The sequence below is a fragment of the Siphateles boraxobius genome, unplaced genomic scaffold (genome assembly GCF_051911475.1).
Source record: "Siphateles boraxobius isolate OS27281-9 unplaced genomic scaffold, OSU_SipBor_1 8, whole genome shotgun sequence".
Taxonomy (NCBI): domain Eukaryota; kingdom Metazoa; phylum Chordata; class Actinopteri; order Cypriniformes; family Leuciscidae; genus Siphateles; species Siphateles boraxobius.
This window is the reverse complement of record NW_027509208.1, coordinates 21,071,029-21,091,465: the sequence shown is the minus strand read 5'-3', so window position 1 is coordinate 21,091,465 and position 20,437 is coordinate 21,071,029. Positions and strand designations below refer to the sequence as shown.

Sequence of the window (20,437 nt, the reverse complement as noted above, 5' to 3'; positions counted from 1 at the left end):
TAACCCTGTTAAATGCGTGCCTAATTATATAAGCAACCATGCATAATACAACAGCTTTTCATGTAATTATTTTGCCTGTATTTTTCCAAATATTAGAAGTATAAAAACGAGATAGCAAATAAGGCGAAACAATTAGAGCAATCATATGTTTGCTCTTTCTTTCTCACTCTCTATATCTCTCTCCCACTCATGTTCTCTTTCTTCATCCTCCACCTCCTCTTTCTGCCTGCTTTTCTCACTAAGGATGGTGAAGGCTTGTCAGCAGGCCTCCATGCTTTTCCATCCCTCAGCTTTAGGGCTTGACACATCACAATGATAAGGAAGCAGTAGGTATACATTAATGCAAAGATGATGTCACATCTCTTTTAATTAACCCAGTCTGAGCTGATGCCCAGCTGCCTCTCACAGGGGAGGAACTTAACATGCCACTTCCCTCCTATTGCTTTTATTTTGAGAAGTCCAGACATTCAGAGAAACATCACATTTACAGTTGGCTACTCCTTCCTTTAACAATCACAACCCCTAATAATGTATAAGTCTAGTCAAAATCTGCAAAAATCTGACTGAACCTGATAAGTATACTGCCCTACAAAGCAAAAAGGCAGTAACTGCATTTTTGGTCAAAAATGAGTTATTATCATTTTCATGACATTCAAGGCATCCTTTGTTATGTGACAAAACATCTTATCTCAAATGTGTGTTGTTTTGGAGAAAAATGGTAGTCGTTTCTACAGTAACTGCAAAAAGCCCTAGTGAAACAAAGCAAGAATACAGTAACATCCATTACTGTATTCTTGTTATGTTTTACCTAACAAAAAATAACCGTGTTGCTGCGCAGTGTAGTTACTGTTGCCATGGTGAACACACAGCTGATTTCGCGGCATCCTCACGGGACGGTTTTAACATTTTTACCCTTCTAACTTCACACAAATTTTTTTTGAGATGGCACAAAGCCGGGGAAAGAAGATGGTCGAACTGTCGTTGAAAAGAAAATACCCGGAGAATGGTAAGTAAGAGTGACAGATTAAACATTTAGAGGCTAGGCTATCACAATATAAACTCCTGTCAGCCGCCAGGGCGGGACTTCCTCTCAGAGGTCCATTCAGATAGCATTATGCTAATTGACAGGCAATGTTTTAAATAGCTTTGCTAACCTGCCCCTGATCCTCCCTGCTTCGAGCTGTAACTTTATTCTCTGTAACTTCACATCATCGCCGATGCCATGTCATCATTTTGTTGTTCATGTCACAAAGTTATAATCCAACCAGCGGTGAAAAAATATTCAATAACTAGAAAAGCACTCGGAGAGCACTAACCTCTGTCAAGGTAGCCTAATAGGTCACTGAGGCAATTCCAAATGTCCCGTGTTCCGGATCACCACCAAAATGTAGTAATCTGTTCCTTGTCCTAATACCCATGTTGTCCGAAAATGTCATCCAAATTCGTACAGTACTTTTCGAGTTATCTTACTAACGAACAGACAAACATACACAGCACCAAAAAATAACCTTTGGGCGGAGGTAAAACTTCTTAAGGCATCAGGCTATCCCATAACATCCAAGCAGTCAGCGTGATCTTCTTCGCTCTTATTAGCCTACATGAACGGCGTCTTCTTTTTTCATAGGCTAATCATTCACAGCGTTGTTGTCCAGCAGGAGAATATATGTGTCCATAAACACAGCTATCGGTGTAACAGTTATTCTTTATACGTGACAGGTGTCTGTTCAACTTAAAACACACTCTCTTCGCGGCCGCTGTTTGAAGACTATGTCCGCTGTTTAGATAAGTTAGCAAGTTGTGAGCAAAACTGACATCTTTCTCTTTACTGTTGTAAGCATCCATGCTTTCAACAAAAACAAACTTCTGCAGACAGAGCGAGCCGGCAATTATTTACACCCCCCTTAGCGCTAAGGCTCAAACACATTGGTTCCTGTTCCTAAGCATTTATTTATTGCTTTGGCAAAATGTTTTTGCTTTGCTCTGTTGAATTGGAGTTTAACTTGCCTATTATTGCTCCAAAGAAAAGTTGTTTTGCAGTGCTTTAACATTAATGTGATTTGTAGGTATAGCAGATACTACATTACAGATACAGAAACACCCCCAGACACACATTAATCTAATACTCACACATAATAATGTGGTCCTATTCAAAATAAATTGTCCCCATTTGGGCCTTGATACAGCTTAGCAATGTGAGACTTTAAGCAGCCGTTTTAGCACCAGAACAGCTTCCGGGTGGAAAATATTGACCTAAAATGGTCAAATTAGTTTGGGTTTGGTATATCCATGTTCAGAAAAACAAATGGTTCCAATTGTTTCAAATACAGTGTATCTAACACACCCAGAGCCCAAGTTGTGGCAAAATAGTTTTTGGAGAATCTGTAGTTACTGCCTTTTTCCTTGGTATTGTCAGTGTTGGGAGTAACGCGTTACAAAAGTAATGCATTACAGTAACATATTACGTTTTGCTGTAACGCAGTAGTGTAAGGCATTACTAATCAATTTTCAGTAATATTTTACTCGGTACATGTTCGGTAAGGCTTGCGTTACAACAGACTTTTAGTTTTAATTGTAAAACAAAAAAACAAAACAAAAACAGCAAGACCGCCAGACATTAATGAATGAAAGATGCAAGTAGGCTAAATTACCTGTTCGTGGTCAGTCAATAGCCGCGGGTGGTGTACAAGTCTGTAATTAAAGACTAAATGGCAGCGTCTGATATATTTGTATAGCGATTTATTTTTTACAGGAGTGCCGTGAGGTATGATTTCGGCCTCTGTGCTCGCGCTGGCCAGAGGAAAAGCGGCTAATGGTGAAGATGGCATGAAGAAGAATACATTCGCGAGATGGACGTATGCGCATTAGGCTATTCCTTCTGTGTTTTCTTTCTAAACAGTTAGGCTATGTTTATGTGGTATTTTTCATGTTTTCATCACGTAATCATGTTTTTGATGCGGTGGTGACGCGTTCATGTAAGGGCGGCGGCGCTGCCGATAAAGCACCTAAAAGCTGTCACAAAGAACCGGCAAAAGCCATGATTATAAATATGTCAAATATAGCAAGGAGACATGTTAATTGTTTTCTTAATAAAGTCAAGATGAAGTTGACGATGCTGACTCGCGATCTTCGCAGTAGGCTGAATGCACCAGAGAGAAATGCACATTTCATTTCATAAGCAGAGAGCAGTCTGTTTTCTTTCGTTTTGAATTGTTCTGTTTACAAGTAGACATTTCAATATAGATATATTTTTCAGGTCCGTACAATTAATACAAAACGAAATTCACTTTAAAGAAAGGCTTCGTGTCTTCTGTGTAAGGTGTCTGTGAAAGTTTTAAAGCAGTCTTTTAGTGCCGCTTCAGAGCGGTCGCGTCCGTAACGGAGAACTGTCACGTCTGTAACATTGTTTTTTCCTCATAAATGCGAACACGAAAAATAAAGTAAAATGAATATTTTATGTTCTGTGGAGAGCCAACCCTTCTTCATTAGATTTGCGCAGTGTAATTCACAGAATTACAACAACAAAAAATCGTTGCCTCCTAAAAGTTAAAGATTTTTTTTGTCACACATGACGGTCGATTTCCCTAATATTAAATATAAAACGCATGTGTAGACTGATATTTTTCTAATGTCTGGACTCCTTTCTTGGAGGAGCCTATGGATAAACAGACGTTTCAATATTTTGGTATTAATGCATTTTCTGAGAATTTATATAATTATATAAGTTTTGACTGCAAGTCTGCAAATGTCATGTCCATAACGCTGGAATTCCCAAATTGTAATAATTTTTCAACTAGTTTTGTGTTGTAGGTCTACATATTTTATAATGTTAAGTTAACTTCAAATAATACTAATAGTAATTTAAAGATGTGGTAGCATTGGATCTGGACGGTATGGATAACGCTGGGAGCTGGAAGGGGTGTGTCCCGATTCTTCAGGTTCGTTGATCTGAGTGTCGCGATTTCGGTTTCATATCGCATATCGTTACAGCCCTAGTCATTTTAGAATGTTAAGTTCTACTTCTGTATATTTATTTTGGTGAAAGTAACTCAAAAGTAATACAGGAGTAATGTAACGCATTACAATTCTGAGACAGTAATATTGTAAGGTAATGAATTACTTTTAAATAACAGTAACAAGTAATATATAATGTATTATAGTTTGGAAGTAACTTGCACAACACTGGGTATTGTGCCACGTTTTTTGTTAAGTAATACAAAGCAAGAATACAGTAACTGCAAAATAGGGGTAAAATATCAAATTAAATATGAGGATTGATATGTACAAAGAATAAGCTAATATAAAGTAACAAAACAGCCACATGTCCAATAATCTACCTACAACTACTTAGGCTGGATAACATGATAACTTTAAAGTCATTTTTCTCAGTTCTGCACTCTGCGTAGTTACTGCCTTTTTGCTTTGTAGGGCAGTATAACAGTTGTGCTAAATCAGTTCCTTTTTGTGAACACGAATGTGTATTTACAGCCATGTTTACAGTAATATGTTATAGCAATTTTTTTCAGGGTTGGTGAATTATTTTATTGTTGTTGTATAGATTTGATGTTATTATTAATGAAGTGGCTGGTTAGTGTTAGTATTAGTGTTAGGTTAGTTGGGTGGCAATATAGTGAAATTGTTAGCATTAAAGTAAGCCAGTGAGATGAGAATTAGAATTAATGTGAGCTAGAATTAATGGTAGCAAAACGGGTTAGAGTTTGGGACTCGTGAGTTAAGACTCGTGAGTTAGTATTAATGTTAGCATTAGTGTTATAGTACTGTAGTTCTGCACTGTAGTTCTATAAAAGTAGTACTAAAGATAATTTGTCAAAACATTAGAAATGTAAAGAGTCATCAATCATCAATATATTGTATCCAAAAGGCAGATCTGGATTAATAAATAACCCACACAATTCAGTAATGTTCAAATGTCTATGAGATAATACACTGCTATATGCTATACAGTATTTAATCTTTGATTCAGTGTCTGGGAAGTAAATGTTCCCCTGTGGAAAGTTTGATCACACTTATCATAGTCTAGTCTCAAATAGAAGTATACATGTAGATCAAAATAATGACAAGTAGGTTGAGGATGGTTCCAACAATCCCCCAAAAGCCAGGATGGACTCTTCCCTGCTCTTTATCTTTGGTGGTCTTGAAGATTGATGGGTGATTGCATAGTCCAGCGTTTTCGCCTGGTGGGTCAGCGTCTTTTTGAAACTGGTCTGCATGAGAATGATAGATTCCTTTTACACAAAGAGAGAGAGCTTTCATCAATTACACCATGGGTAATGAAGAAGACAGATTTAGCTCACACTGAGTGCGGTAGTAATGATGTCATAAAATCTAGTGTACATTTTGTCTTATAATTAATTATACTAATTTGCACTCTCTGAATGTCTGGCACTTTCATCTAGGCAAGATTAGCAAAGGGGTCAATGACATCACACTCATGTTTTCTCCTTTCCATTAATTTATTAAAAAATGTCTTAGAAAATGCAGTTCATACATACAGTGACTTGAATACAACTCTTCTATGATGAATGTGTTTTTATTTTCTGAATATTATTACCAACAGCAATGATACTGTAAATAATATCAACATTTAATGATGCTTCATTACATTTAAATTTAAAACTTTTCAAAAGCATATAAAATAAAAAAGAATACAAAGATTACGTTTATTCAAATTTGGAACATTTATTTTAACTAGACTTCTAAAAGATTTTCGAGGAACACTGGGAAAGCATGCCCATTCCCAACAGAAAAGGGACGCTACGGAGACCATATCCTGCCTGTAGGGAGGTAATGCGGAGTTGCAAATATGGACTGACCGCTAGAGCAGTACTACATAAGGAAGATCTCTGTGGTAGATCCCGCCTAGTTCAGGGGTGTAGTCAATTCCATTACAGAGATGGCAGAGTGGACTCTGCCAAGGAAAAGACACAGGCTAGCCAACAGGGAAGCCGTACCGTGGACAATACACATATGGGATCACAACATATAGACATCTAGTCTAGTACGGGGGCTGACCAACCGGGCATACACACAAGTACTAGACCTGGCGTCAGATGCCTCTGCTACATCTTCCATATGCGATGCTGGAGGAATTCCACCAGGGTTCACCAGTCGGGGAACTCGCCTGAGGAGCAGAATAAGTGCTCATATACCATCCTCAGAAAGCGAGCAACCGAGACAGCAAGCGAGACACCGATCTATCCTTCCCACATATTACCTGTTTGTAGACAACACATGGGAAGATACTGGCTCCACTCAGATATTGTAGAATCTTGCAAATGTCACATGCCTGTCCTGTCTTGTGTTGCACATGGGTGTTTTGTTATTGTGGGCCATGTGCTCTTGTCCTTGTCTGATCCCTCCCCCTCGTTACCTGATTATTGTTAGAGTTCTTCCACCTGTCCCCTCTTGATTTGTTCCCTTCTTATGTCTCCTCTTGTTTGCAGTCTTTGTCGGATCGTTGTCTAATGTTTTGTATACGTCTCCTGTTTTCCCGTGACCTCCGGTATGTTTGATTTTGAAGTTGTTGTTTTGTTTTATATTATGTTTTTCCCCCTTGTGGGTTTTTGTTTTACTTTATGTTTCTTTTATTAAATAAATCACTATTATTTTGCAATTGAGTCCTCACCTAGTTTTCTTTAGTTGCCACGTGACATAACGATCCGACCAAATGAGGACTCAGCAGAGAAGAGGGGCCATGCCAGGGACTGTTCACGCTCCGTTTGCCCAGCGAGAGACTGTTCACGTCACGTCTGCCCAGCGAGAGACTGTTCACGTCACGTCTGCCCAGCGAGAGACTGTTCACGTCACGTCTGCCCAGCGAGAGACTGTTCACGTCACGTCTGCCCAGCGAGAGACTGTTCACGTCACGTCTGCCCAGCGAGGGACTGTTCACGTCACGTCTGCCCAGCGAGAGACTGTTCACGTCACGTCTGCCCAGTCAGAGACTGAGCACGTCGAGTCTGCCCAGTCAGAGACCGATCCGGAAATGCCCATTTGTGTGGCCGCCAAGGCACTTACAGACTATCTGGAGCGTCTGGCTCGGATCCTGGACATGCCCGTGTCTGCTGTTCCAGAGCCGGAGCCAGTGTCTCCTGTTCCAGAGCCGGAGCCAGTATCTGCTGTTCCAGAGCTGGAGGCAGAGCCAGTGCCTGTTCCAGAGCCGGAGGCAGAGCCAATGCCTGTTCCAGAGGCAGAACCAATGCCTGTTCCGGAGCCGGAGACAGAGCCAGTGCCCGTTCCAGAGCCGGAGGCAGAGCCAATGTCTGTTCCAGAGCCAGAGGCAGAGTCAATGCCTGTTCTGGAGCCGGAGACAGAGCCAGTGCCCGTTCCAGAGCCGGAGGCAGAGCCAGTGTCTGTTCCAGAGCCGGAGCCAGTGTCTGCTGTTCCAGAGCCGGAGACAGAGCCAGTGCTTGTTCCAGAGCCGGAGACAGAGCCAGCGCTTGTTCCAGAGCCGGAGGCAGAGCCAGCGCTTGTTCCAGAGCCGGAGGCAGAGCCAAGTGTTTGTTTCTGTGTTTGTGTTTGTTCTTGTGACTGTTACAGTTCTTGTGTCTGTTCCTGAGCCGGTGTCTGTTGTTCCTGAGCCGGAGGCAGAGCCAAGGCCTGTTCCAGAGCCGGAGCCAATGTCTATTCCAGAGCCAGCGCCTGTTCCAGCGCCAGAGCCAGTGTTTGTTTCTGTGTTTGTTCTTGTGACTGTTCCTGAGCCGGTGTCTGTTGTTCCTGAGCCGGTGTCTGTTGTTCCTGAGCCGGTGTCTGTTGTACCTGAGCCGGTGTCTGCGGTACCTGAGCCGGTGTCTGCTGTACCTGAGCCAGTGTCTGCTGTACCTGAGCCGGTGTCTGCTGTACCTGAGCCGGTGTCTGCTGTACCTGAGCCGGTGTCTGCTGTTCCTGAGCCGGTATCTGCTGTTCCTGAGCCTGAGCCACCGTCGTGGCCACCCGAGGGGTCTTCACCGCCCTGGCCGCCCGATGGGGGGTCTTCACCGCCCTGGCCGCCCGATGGGGGGGCCTTCACCGCCCTGGCCGCCCGATGGGGGGTCTTCACTGCCCTGGCCGCCCGATGGGGGGTCTTCACCGCCCTGGCCGCCCGATGGGGGGTCTTCACCGCCCTGGCCGCCCGATGGGTCGTCTGCTTCGCCCTGGCCGCCCGATGGGTCGTCTGCTTCGCCCTGCCGCCCGATGGGTCGTCTGCTTCGCCCTGGCCGCCCGATGGGTCGTCTGCTTCGCCCTGGCCGCACGATGGGTCGTCTGCTTCGCCCTGGCCGCCCGACGGGTCGTCTGCTTCGCCCTGGCCGCCCGACGGGTCGTCTGCTTCGCCCTGGCCGCCCGACGGACTGTCTGCTTCGCCCTGGCCGCCCGACGGACTGTCTGCTTCGCCCTGGCCGCCCGACGGACTGTCTGCTTCGCCCTGGCCGCCCGATGGACTGTGTGCTTCGCCCTGGCCTCCCAGGACTAAGCGTTCTGTCCCTCCCGTCCCACCCTGGTCTGTCCAGCCCGTCCCGCCCTGGTCTGTCCCGCCCCGGTCTGTCACTCCCGTCCCGCCCCGGTCTGTCCCTCCCGTCCCGCCCCGGTCTGTCCCTCCCGTCCCGCCCCGGTCTGTCCCTCCCGTCCCGCCCCGGTCTGTCCCTCCCGTCCCGCCGTCCCGCCCCGGTCTGTCCCTCCCGTCCCGCCCCGGTCTGTCCCTCCCGTCCCGCCCCGGTCTGTCCCTCCCGTCCCGCCCCGGTCTGTCCCTCCCGTCCCGCCCCGGTCTGTCCCTCCCGTCCCGCCCCGGTCTGTCCCTCCCGTCCCGCCCCGGTCTGTCCCTCCCGTCCCGCCCGTCCCGCCCTGGTGTTTCCCTCCCGTCCCGCCCTGCCCTGGTCTTATGGAGCGTCTGGTAGCCGCTCCGTAGGGAGGGGGTAATGTCACATGCCTGTCCTGTCTTGTGTTGCACATGGGTGTTTTGTTATTGTGGGCCATGTGCTCTTGTCCTTGTCTGATCCCTCCCCCTCGTTACCTGATTATTGTTTGAGTTCTTCCACCTGTGCCCTCTTGATTGCAGTCTTTGTCGGATCGTTGTCTAATGTTTTGTATACGTCTCCTATTTTCCCGTGACCTCCGGTATGTTTGATTTTGAAGTTGTTGTTTTGTTTTATATTATGTTTTTCCCCCTTGTGGGTTTTTGTTTTACTTTATGTTTCTTTTATTAAATAAATCACTATTCTTTTGCAATTGAGTCCTCACCCAATTTTCTTTAGTTGTCACGTGACAGTAAATGTGTTATTTGTCACCAGGCCCTCAGTGTGCGTGAGCCAACGCCCAGGAGGAACCAACACTCATCTTGAGAGTGGTGCGTTAAGACGATGGCATCCACTATCCAGTGGGACAACCTCTAGTTGGAGACAGCCTTTCCCTTCTGCTGGCCTCCATAGCAGATAAAGAGCTGTTGTGAGGTTCTGAAGCTCTGCGTGCAGTCCACGCACAAACGCAAAGCGTGAACAGAACATAGGAACACGAGGGCTGGGTCTGCCTTTTCCGTGGGAGCGCTTGAAAGTTCCACCTTGGTGGTTGATGTATGCCACGATCGAAGTGTTGTCAATCTGGACTAGCACATTTGCCACACAGCGAACGGTAGAATCCGGCACAGGGCAAGATGTACAGCTAGCAACTAGAGGCAATTGATATGCCATTACTGGTAGGGTCCTGTCCAGGAGCCCAAGGCTGCATGCCCATTGCACACAGCACCCCCAGCCCGTGCTGGAGGCATCTGTTGAGACAACACCATGCCTCGACACTTGTACCAGGGGAACACCTGCCTGTAGAAAAGCCATATGTAAGTAAGCCCCAAAAGTACCAAGCCCATCTCGGGACCCTGTCGAAAAGCTAGCGCTGAAGCACTCTCATATGAAGCAATTCGAGCGGCATCAATCTGAAATAGTTTCAGTGGAACCGCTGTTCTGCTCTATAACTAATTCAAGAAGTTCAGCACGGACTTGGCAAGCTCGTTCGTGAGGCGCGCCGACATGTCGACTGAGTCCAACTCCAACTTTCCTAGTTGACCTGAAGCCCCAAGCGGCTGAGGTGCTTTAGCACCATGTCCCTCTGTTTGCATAACTGATCTCGCGACTGGGCTAGTATGAGCCAGTCCTCGATATAGTTGAGGATGCGAATGCCTGCCTCCTTCAATGGAGTGAGGGCGGCCATGCTATATTCATAAAGACGCTGGGTGACAAGGACAGGCCGAAGGGGAGGACCTTGTACTGTTATGCCCGTCCCTCGAACGTGAAGTATAGAAATGGTCTGTGTCGAGGTAGGATCGAGACATGAAAGAAAGTGTCATGTAGGCCGACCACTTCAAAACAATCTTGGCTGCGAACGTACGTAAGATGCGTTTCTGCATCAGCATCTTGAACGGGAGCTTGTGAAGGGCCCGGTTCAAAACCCACAGGTCCAATATTGGTCGCAACTCACCGCCTTTCTTGGGAAAGATGAAGTATGAACTTTAACGGTGCGTTCACACCGGACGTGAATAGAGCGTCTAGCACGAGTGATTCGCCTCACTGTACGTCAAGTTCACGCGAATGGCGCGAATTGAGCGTCTGGCACGTTCCGCGCAAATTATTTATTTAGTGCTTTTTGTGCATTCACGCGTTTGACGTGAATTCACGTCTGCCGCCCGAGTTGAAAAATCTGAACTTCTGCCTCAAATTTGCGCCGCGTTAACCAATCAGGAGCCAGCTTGCTGCTGTCTCGTGGTGAAGTAAATATTTTACCACATAAAAACTTGATTTTAATATAAGACATTCATTTTGTATACTATTTATTCCATATCTAATCTAGATTATATGAAACATTATTATTATTCTAATGTAAAGAGAACCAACATACTTTACTGCAAGAACATAGTAGGTGTCTGTGTTGTGTGAGGGAAACTTTCGTCTCTGACGCGCGTGACGCGAGTACATTTCGCTTCAAACTTTTGTTTTTACGCGCGTCAGTTTCACTCTTGTCGCTGCGAATTAACACAAAGTGGTCAAGCGTCAAACTAGACACGGTAGACGCGAATTTGACACGCTATTCGCGTCCGGTGTGAACGCACAGTAAAACCCTGACTTCATGTCGGCTTTTGAAATTGTCGATTTCTACACGCAGGACAGGAGCATCCTTGTCTGCCACTGAGGAAAACCGGATGCTGCTGAACCTGCGGGGGACACGGTGCGAACTGAATCACATAGCCAAGTCTGATCGTCCGAACGACCCACAAAAAGGTTATTTACTGGAGAAAGGTTCTACAGATTATTAAAAATGTTCTTCAAACTAAGATAAAAAAAAATTATATTTTATTCATAATGGTTCTTCTATGGCATCAGTGAGAAAATCTCCTTTTGAAAAGTTTAAAGGAGCATTGCGTAGGTTCTGAAATTTCTTACCGTTACTGACTCCAGTGGCCGTTAGAGAAACTGCAGCCAGTCTCAGCCGAGGTCACTCTCTATCTTGGCCGCACTAGATGAGGCTTTTTTTTTTTTTAAACTTACGAGGAGTTGCCGTGGGTGTCTGGATTGTACTGGAGGCTGGTCGCTTATTTTCGTCCGCAGAGTCCATTTGATTCACGATACTGCTAGTGATTGCTGGATTTGCCGCTGCTTACTAATGGCCGGATGTAAGCCCAAGTAGACGAGAACGCGAATGACGTCACATTTTGTGAATTTTCCCGCCAATTCAGACCCGACTCCTCCTCACACAATTGAGCCTACAGGCTGATAGAGGCAACCGTGGTGGACATTAAGGTGTCATTCTTTCTAGTACATTATGGTTGGCTCATAAATCTGCAAATGAAAACTCTATCTTAAAGATTTTTTTTTAAGTAAAAAGCTACGCAATGCTCCTTTAAGCTAGAGCAGTCGTTCCTGCTCACCCAACACTGCACATGCCTGATGTCCCTCTTATATGACACACATATTTGAGTGCTGCCTCCGAGATTGCATTCCTACTATTTAGTAGGTGAAAAGCAAATGTATGTGAAACAAGAAGAATGTCCGAATTCCCAGTAGGGGAGAGGGTGATTTGAGACTATGGGGAAGTTGAGCCACCCCTTGTTTCTAGGTAACCATAAGCAAAGTAACATCACCCTGTGATGGAGAGAGGGCCATGGAATAATTGGTATGTTTAAGTAAATAATAATAATTTTTTATATTATGTTTTTTTTCTAAGTGATATTTTTTGTCACTTTATGTGTTATTAATTATGTGTTAGTGCTTTAGTTATAATATGAGGCTATATACTATAGCATGGTATTAGCTTTAAACAGCTGGATATTACAAGTTTGTTAAATGGTAGGAGTGAAATAATTTGAGCCAGAAGTCCAGGGTTAAGTTGAGCCAGTGGCTCACCTCACCCCTTCTTATATTTACTAAAAGTATTATTTTACTGTAATTTTACATTGTATTTTTATATATAGACCAATTTATTTTGATTTTCTTTTTTGTTTTGAACTTGATTTTGTTCTGAAAATGTTAAATAGGCCTTGTGCAGATCGGTGTGACATCAAAGTATCACAATTCTTTAGTAAGAGCTTTATTTAGGGTAATTACAACATGGCGTGAACGCAACATTAGTCCAGTTCAAGGTCAATTGCAGTCATTTTTTTTTTCATGGAAGCTGGAGCCTAACCCAGTGTCTTGAGCTACAGACGGGGAATCACTCAGATTTTAATAAGGCATTTGTTGTTGATTTTCTCTTGTTTTGATATGGCATGAGCTGAAAAGGTTCAGTTTTAATTCAGCATAATAAATGGCACAATCTTCCCCCTGTGGGCAAGTAGAACCAAGAGACCACATTTTTTTTGGAAATAATTTTTTGAAAGAAGTTTTTTTTATTTTTTTTTTATCCAAAGTGACTATTCTCAAGGATGCACACCATCCTGAAATGTATGTACACATTTTAGTTGGACCCATTACTGTCATGCACTCACCTAAAGACACCACAAGTAAAAACTGTCTTACCCGCTCTCCCCAGATGACATACTACTTCCCGCGAGATTATGAAGTTACTATCCTATTAGGACACAGAGGATTTAAGAATGGCAGTAAAGCGATGCAAATGATGCTAGTAGGTCACGATAATGACAACATGGCGAAAGTAGTACATCAAGATTACATTCATACACGTTCTATAAAGGACATACTTTTTTATTAGCGGTTTTAAGTAATTACTTATTCAAAGGAAGTACCTAGTCAATAAAGTATGTGATTGGAGTCTTCACTAATGAGTTAAATCAGGTGTGTTTGATTAGGAAGACATCTAAAATGTGCAGTGCTGCTGGGGGTACTCCAGGTCCAGGATTGGGGAATTCTAATGGTTCATTACACTAACTCAGACTGAGTGTTTTTAGTTTACAAGGCCTGGTTCTACATCAACACCACAATATAAGGCAGACTGCTGACCCCCAGTGGCTATTTAATCCTGTTTGATCTCAACTGCTTTAACTTTCTGAGATCATGTTCATGAGAGGTGCTTACCTCTAAATTCTGTCCCGCATGTTCTAGGACTTTAAGGTTTTGTCCTCCTCAGCCCACATATGTAAAACAGTTTGTTTCAGCCCATCTTGTGTGCCGCAAGTGTCTAAGCCAGGGATTTGTTCTCTGCGGTCCTAGCACCAGCGTTTTCAATAACGCCATTGTACATTTTTTAGCAACTTCAACATTTTTGTGTGTTCTTGAAAATTTAGCTCTGACAACTGCTGTGAAACCTTCTTTCCTGCTCAAGTCTCAGATGTTTACATGTAGCCTACCTGCAGACAAGAGGTGTCAGACGCTCTTCAGGCACTGGCACCAATGACCTGATTCTGTTTGCAAACCAAATCCACAATAGTGCCATTCCTTGTTTCTGTGCCTCATATTTGAGAAAACCTGAGCTGTGTTCTAAATAGTGCCGCACGATTAATCATATCACAATCGCGATCTCAAGCCCATGCGATTAGATGACGCAAAATGCTGCGATTTTATATGAAATAAACAAATTAGGGCTGTTAACGCAATTAACGCAGCATCTGTTATTTTTTGTCATCCTTTGGCTAGTGTTACATGATCCAGCTCTTATTCGTGCAAATGCTTTAACCATTCATGCGTGACAAGTCAAAAGTAATTTTTATCTAGACATCAATGGCTTATTGATCATTTAGTTGTTGTTGCTAGTTTGAGTTGAGAAATACACATTTCAGATTTATCACTAATCTGTGTGTGCATTTTGCTTTAGAACCAAGCAAGTTGACTCATGAAACATATATCGCAATATTGGCCTCAATAATCGCAATATGACATTTTCCCCAAATCGTGCAGCCTTAGTTCTAAATTGCCCCCATACCCTCATTCACTATTCCCTACATTACTTCACTAATACAGTCCACTTGAAGGAGTGAATGAAAATGAAAGAGTGAATTCGACACTGAGTGCGCTGGAAGGGCTGCCGCTTTTGCAGTTTGTGCTTGCTGTTTAATAATCCTTTGAAACTTGCCAAACTGGCTGCTCCAGTAGCAATGAAAAGATTTATCTTGAACTCTGTAATGGAAACTAGAATGTATAAACCTTAATAAACAATTTAATAATCAATCTAAAAGAAATTTATACCTGAATGATATTACGCTGTAGCCACATTGGACCAGCTGCTTGGAAAATGGATGGATGGATTCGGCAGCGGACGTATCTTCTGGTGAAATGCGGGAATTAATTCGGCATGACCCTCAGTGCATTTTGGGTATTTACTAGCCGTTGAGCGTACATCGGTTGCACACTCGTTATTGCATTGCATTATAGGTTTGAAAGAGTACACTCGATAACATCCACCTCAATGTAAAAAAGTTGCTGCCTTAAACATTCAAGTTGATTGTACTTAAAAATTTAAGACATTTCAACTTCATTACATTAACAAATTAGTTGAATTTTGATTAACTTATAAAAAAAGTTGAAAATTGCTTAACTTATTTTGATGAGTTAAAGCAATGTAATAACATGTCATAACTAATTGATCATATATATATATATATATATATATATATATATTAATATATATATATATATTTTTTTTTAAGAGCATTGTTTCGGACACAACTACAAATGGCTGTCCCCTCAAATAGTGCCCTTATTTAAGGGTATGGGGGCAAATTCAGACACAGCTGTGGTGTTGCCTAGCAACCAGCTCAGAGGGAGAAGGAGTGCTGGGTTATGAACACTTTTGAGAGGATGGTGAAAATGACAAGTCAGGCATGGTTTACCATTTAAGAAAAAGGAATAAAGAAAGGTGTTACCATGTAACCTCGCCTAATACATTTCCACATCTCAATCTATTAATTTATTTAAGAATAAAGACTTAAATACCTCCTGTATGATTTGACTTTAAAATTTGTGTTTCTATTTAATTTTTTATTTTTAAATTAAACTCAATGTCAATTTAAAGAGTCTGGCATTATAATGAAGGTACACATATAGACCAAGTATAAATTTTTTTAAAAAAACTTTAAATATAAAACAAAAAATATTAAAACAATAATTATTTGTAATTTCCCTTGAAACATTTAAAAACTTAAATATGTTTTTCAGAACCACCTGGAATCAAATAATTTTCATAAAAAAATTAAAATTAAGTCATTTCTAAACTATTTTTTTCCTTTTTATAATAGAAACTCACTCTTTTCAGACATCTATCCTTAATGAGTCAGAAAACAACTGTAAGACTATTGCGTCCTCTAGTGGACACACGTGAAGCTACAATCATCACTAACTCCAATATACTTGAAATGTTATTTGTCAATTCAAATCTTATTCTTTAGACCTACTTTTTGATTAACGTCCTTCATGATTATTATAAATTTCCAAATTTGTCAAAGATACAAACATTGAAACAATCAACAAGATGAAGCTCTTTACACTTCAGTATCAAATAGGACATGTCCATGTATTATATCACACATAACTGATGAAAGAAATCTTTAAACTACGTCTCAACATTAAAGCCAAGTAGATACCTTGACCCAAAATATTTCAACATCTTATACGAGTGCAAAGAATCTACAACAGGACAACTTCCAAGCATGTTTTTAGACAAGACTCATTTTGAGGAGGCTTTAAAGAATGAGGAAGATGAAAACCTGAATCAACGAGCACATTCTTTGCAATGACTTTAGTTACGCAGAATTCATAATCTTGCGTCACACCCAACAGATTTACTTACAAACAATGGGTGCTTTAAATTATTTTATTGACAAAAAATCTGATATACATCTAAAATACATGCAATAATATATTTCAAAATACAACATTTAAATATGCAGTGGTCTAACATTAGAGTAATTGAAATAAAGGCAAGCATACTGCAATAGAAATGTAATCATCATATGTGAAATACGTTAATTCTATGTCAAGTGTTTTACAGTGATTTTATAGGATTTGGGAGTTTTGACATCATATCCATTAGTTTGGACTTCAGCAGGTCAAATCCCCCTTCATAAGTCAACCTTTGAGAAGTTTACATCAATGGACAATCATCCTACATATGTGACCGCTGACTAGGACTGTTTTTCTTGATCCAGGAGAGCTGATCTGATTCCCAGCTTCTGAAGTTCCTCTACCAGGTCGCCGCTCTGATGCATCTGAAGAAGAATATCGCAGCCCCCGACAAACTCCCCGTTGAAGTACACCTGTGGAATCGTCGGCCAGTTGGAGAACGACTTTATTCCTTTCGGGTGGAACAATACCGCATGTCAGTAAACAGACAAAATCATTTTTTTAGTGCTTAACTTTTAAATGCACAACTCTGGAAAACATTTTACGTGACCTGGATTTCCTTATTCTCTTTTTAATTCCACTCAAGCATTTCAGTCTAGACTTTACTCTTTGGAAACTAACCTCAGGGGTTTAAAGGGTAAGTTCAGCGTTGTACAAGTAAAGCCCTGTTTTAAGATCATTTCTGATTAAATCGAACGGTTAAGATTAAAATTTGGACACATGCTGCTGTCCCGAGAATTTTCGGTTTCTGTGTTAGCACCCCCCCACCTATACAATGGTTTCATAGGGGCACTGGAACAATCATTCATATAAACGCATTAAAATTTAGTTTACAAAGACGTGAAACTCACTGAGTGGTCTGGGGTGTTCTCTGATATACTCACACAAAAATCGCTGCAAAAGATGCTTTCCAACAGGTGTTTTACCATTCGTTGTAAAACTGTGGACCTATTTTTCCAAACGCCTCACAACCGGACATTCTTCAAAAAACTACGATAAAACCTGTTGGAAAGCTTCTTTTGCAGCGATTTTTGTGTGAGTATATCAGTGAACGCCCCAGACCACTCAGTGAGTTTCACGTCTTTGTAAACTAAAGTTGAATGCGTTTATATGAATGATTGTTCCAGTGCCCCTATGAAACCATTGTATAGGTGGGGGGGTGCTAACATAAAAACCGAAAATTGTCAGGACAGCAGCATGTGTCCAAATTTTAATTTTAACCGTTCGATTTCACCAGAAACAATCTTAAAAAAGGGCTTTACTTGTAAAACGCCGAACTTACCTTTTAAGGGTTAGGCTAACACCCCTTTCTTCCTGCTGCGCAAAACTGATAATGGCAATCAGAGCTGACCGGGTGACTGCTGGTGCCGTTAAACTACTTGTGCTGTATTATCAGACTAACCACGTCTAGAACCAAGTTTTAGACCCAAACTAAAATGCATTGTATGGAAGCTCATTTCTGTCAAAGTGGGGTAAAAAAAAGTGTAATTCAGCAAATCATAGCCTAATATTTAGAAACCTTCTCTTTATAATGACTCGGCATATCGAAATAATGAGAAACTAAGTCATTATTATGAGAATGTTTCTGATTAATAGGAGATGTTTTCTAATATTAATTAGAAACTTTTTCATAATAAGTTAGTTTCTATTATCGCGGATGTCAAGTCATTATTACAAGGAAACATTGCATAAGAATGAGGTTAAGATCCCGTGATAATGGATCAACATAATACTGAAAAATTCTCATAATAATGAAAAAATTGAGTCTTTCTTATAATAATGACTTAACATCTCGTAATAGTGAGAAACCAAATCATTATTATGAGAACATTTCTGATTATTATTTTGAGATGTTTTTATTAAAAGGAAACATCACAATCAGGGCCATATGTGACACTTTCTTAATGAGTTTTTTTTTACAAAAAAGCTTCTCATTAATATCCTGCAATAATGGATCAACATAATAATAAGACACGTTCTCATAATAATTGCTTGACATCTCATAATAATGAGAAACTAAGTATTTATATTAGACGTTTTCTCATAATTATGAGAAACCTTTTTATAATTAGATAGTTAATTATTATTGTGAGATGTCAAGTCATTATCACAAGGAAACATCACATAATTGTGACAATATTTTTTTTCTTTAATAAAAAGCTTCTCATTAATATCCCATATTAGGATCATCATAATGAGATACTTTCACATAATAATGACTCAATATCTCATAATAATGAGAAACCTTGGTAATAATTAGAAACCTTGGTTTCTAATAAAATGAGAAACTTTCTCATAATAATGACTTACACTGCTAAAAATGCTTTTCTAACTTAGTATTTTTGTCTTGTTTCCAGTCCAAATATCAAAAAATTCTTCAAGATGCATTTACTAGATGAGTAAAATGACATAAGATATAATGTCCTGTTTGCCTGGGTAATTAATCAAAATTAAGCGAGTTGATGCTTAAAAAAAGCAAAATTATCTGCCAAGGGGGTAATAATAATAATCTTAATTCAAACAGAAACAAGATAATTGTTCTTACCTTATTGGCAGATAATTTAGCTTGTTCTAAGCAAAAACTCACTCAATTTGTATGTTTCCCCCCAGAGAACAAAACGTAACATCTTATGTCATTTTTCTACTTTAGTAAATGTCTTGATTTAAGAAATGTTCGATATTTAGACTGGAAACAAGACAAAAATACTAAGTTAGAAAAGCATTTTTTGCAGTGTAGTTCCTCATTAATAGGCTATTTCGTAATAATTACTTAACATCTCATAATAATGATAAACTGACTAGTAATAATGACTCATCTCATAATAATATACGTTTTAATAATTTGAAGCTTTCATGTAATAATACTGAGAAACTTTCTCATAATAACGTGTCATTCTTTTGAGATAGGAAGTCATTATTATATTTTCCCAAAAAAGTATTACTACATACACATAATAAGAAAGTTTCCCATTATTATGCGATACTAACTAAGCCATCATTACGAAAACGTTTCTTGATTTTATGATTAATATTTGGCAGCTTAAAATTGATTTTTCCAAAAAGGTGTCACTCCTTTTTTTAGTATGTCACACGTTTAAGAAGAAAAAACGTCGTCCAAGCCTAAGGTTATATCAAATTGTGTAGGGTTTTAAACTCCAAAAACTTTTCAAACAACAATGACCAGCCACTGACCTTCTCTGATATCCTGATCATCCAGCACGTTATAAGCAGCGTAGCTGTCGACTCCGTGCATTCTGAGGATCTGAACGACGGCGTTGCTGAAGCCGCACATGGGCTGAACAGGAGTGCCTTTCATGAAGACCACCACCTTGTCCTTCTTCACCATCTCCTCCATGTTCTTCTGGCCCGCCGAGGAACACATGAGGCGGGCCCAACCAGACAGCACCTCTCCATTATTCTGCGCTGTTCTGTAATGCCACGCGCCCGGTCGAAGACACTGGGCTGTAGATCTGAGAATGTTGTTCATTGTACAAGTCTGAAGGGTTTGATGAAGATTTTAAGTGGTTTGTGTATGTGTGTCACGTCCTTTAACTGACGCCACAGTGACAGAACCTCGCCGTAGAAACTCACTAAACGTAAGCTCCGCCTCTTCGAGAATAAACACTCAATGGATGAAAGCTATTGGTTCTCGTCTTTTTCTTATCCTCTGTGATTGGTTGAATCATACGTCAGTCGTGAAGGTTACACAAGTTGCTTTTTATCTCTTGACAGCTTCTATTTTAGCGAAGTAAAATATGTATCTACTATTACACGTACAATCACTGTAATTTAAAAACGCCATTTTTTTGTAAGAAGTAATTAATGGAGGCATTTACATCCGGTTAGAATAACGCTGACATTGTTTCTTCCGGTACGTACATGCTCCAACCCTCCAACCAGAGAAGACGGGCTCTGCTCCAACTCATTTCTGAGAATCGGTTCTTTGAAACTCTTTTAAAGATTGATTTTAAAAAAAAAACGATTCAGTGATTCCTCTATGTTGCCAGAATTGCAGTTAATTTGCAGTGATTCCGCTCATAAAACACACAGCCATTTAAAACACTATATAATCTAGTTTTAATTTTGTCATAATTGTAATTTATAACAAGTAAAAACAATCACTCGACATTGCTCGAACGGATTAAAGAATCGTTCGTTTGTTTGTTTAAACG

General features: G+C 41.0%; 1 protein-coding gene across 1 annotated transcript; it reads right to left on the bottom strand.

Moving 5' to 3' along the window:
- Positions 1 to 16,222: 16,222 nt before the first annotated feature.
- glrx5 (glutaredoxin 5 homolog (S. cerevisiae)) lies at positions 16,223 to 20,184 on the bottom strand. Its single transcript, XM_077219573.1, has 2 exons — positions 19,458 to 20,184; positions 16,223 to 16,716 (listed from the first exon to the last, which is right to left on the bottom strand). Exons 1-2 carry the CDS (start codon positions 19,750 to 19,752, stop codon positions 16,547 to 16,549), a joined length of 465 nt encoding a protein of 154 aa, XP_077075688.1. The 5' UTR covers positions 19,753 to 20,184; the 3' UTR covers positions 16,223 to 16,546.
- Positions 20,185 to 20,437: the final 253 nt, after the last annotated feature.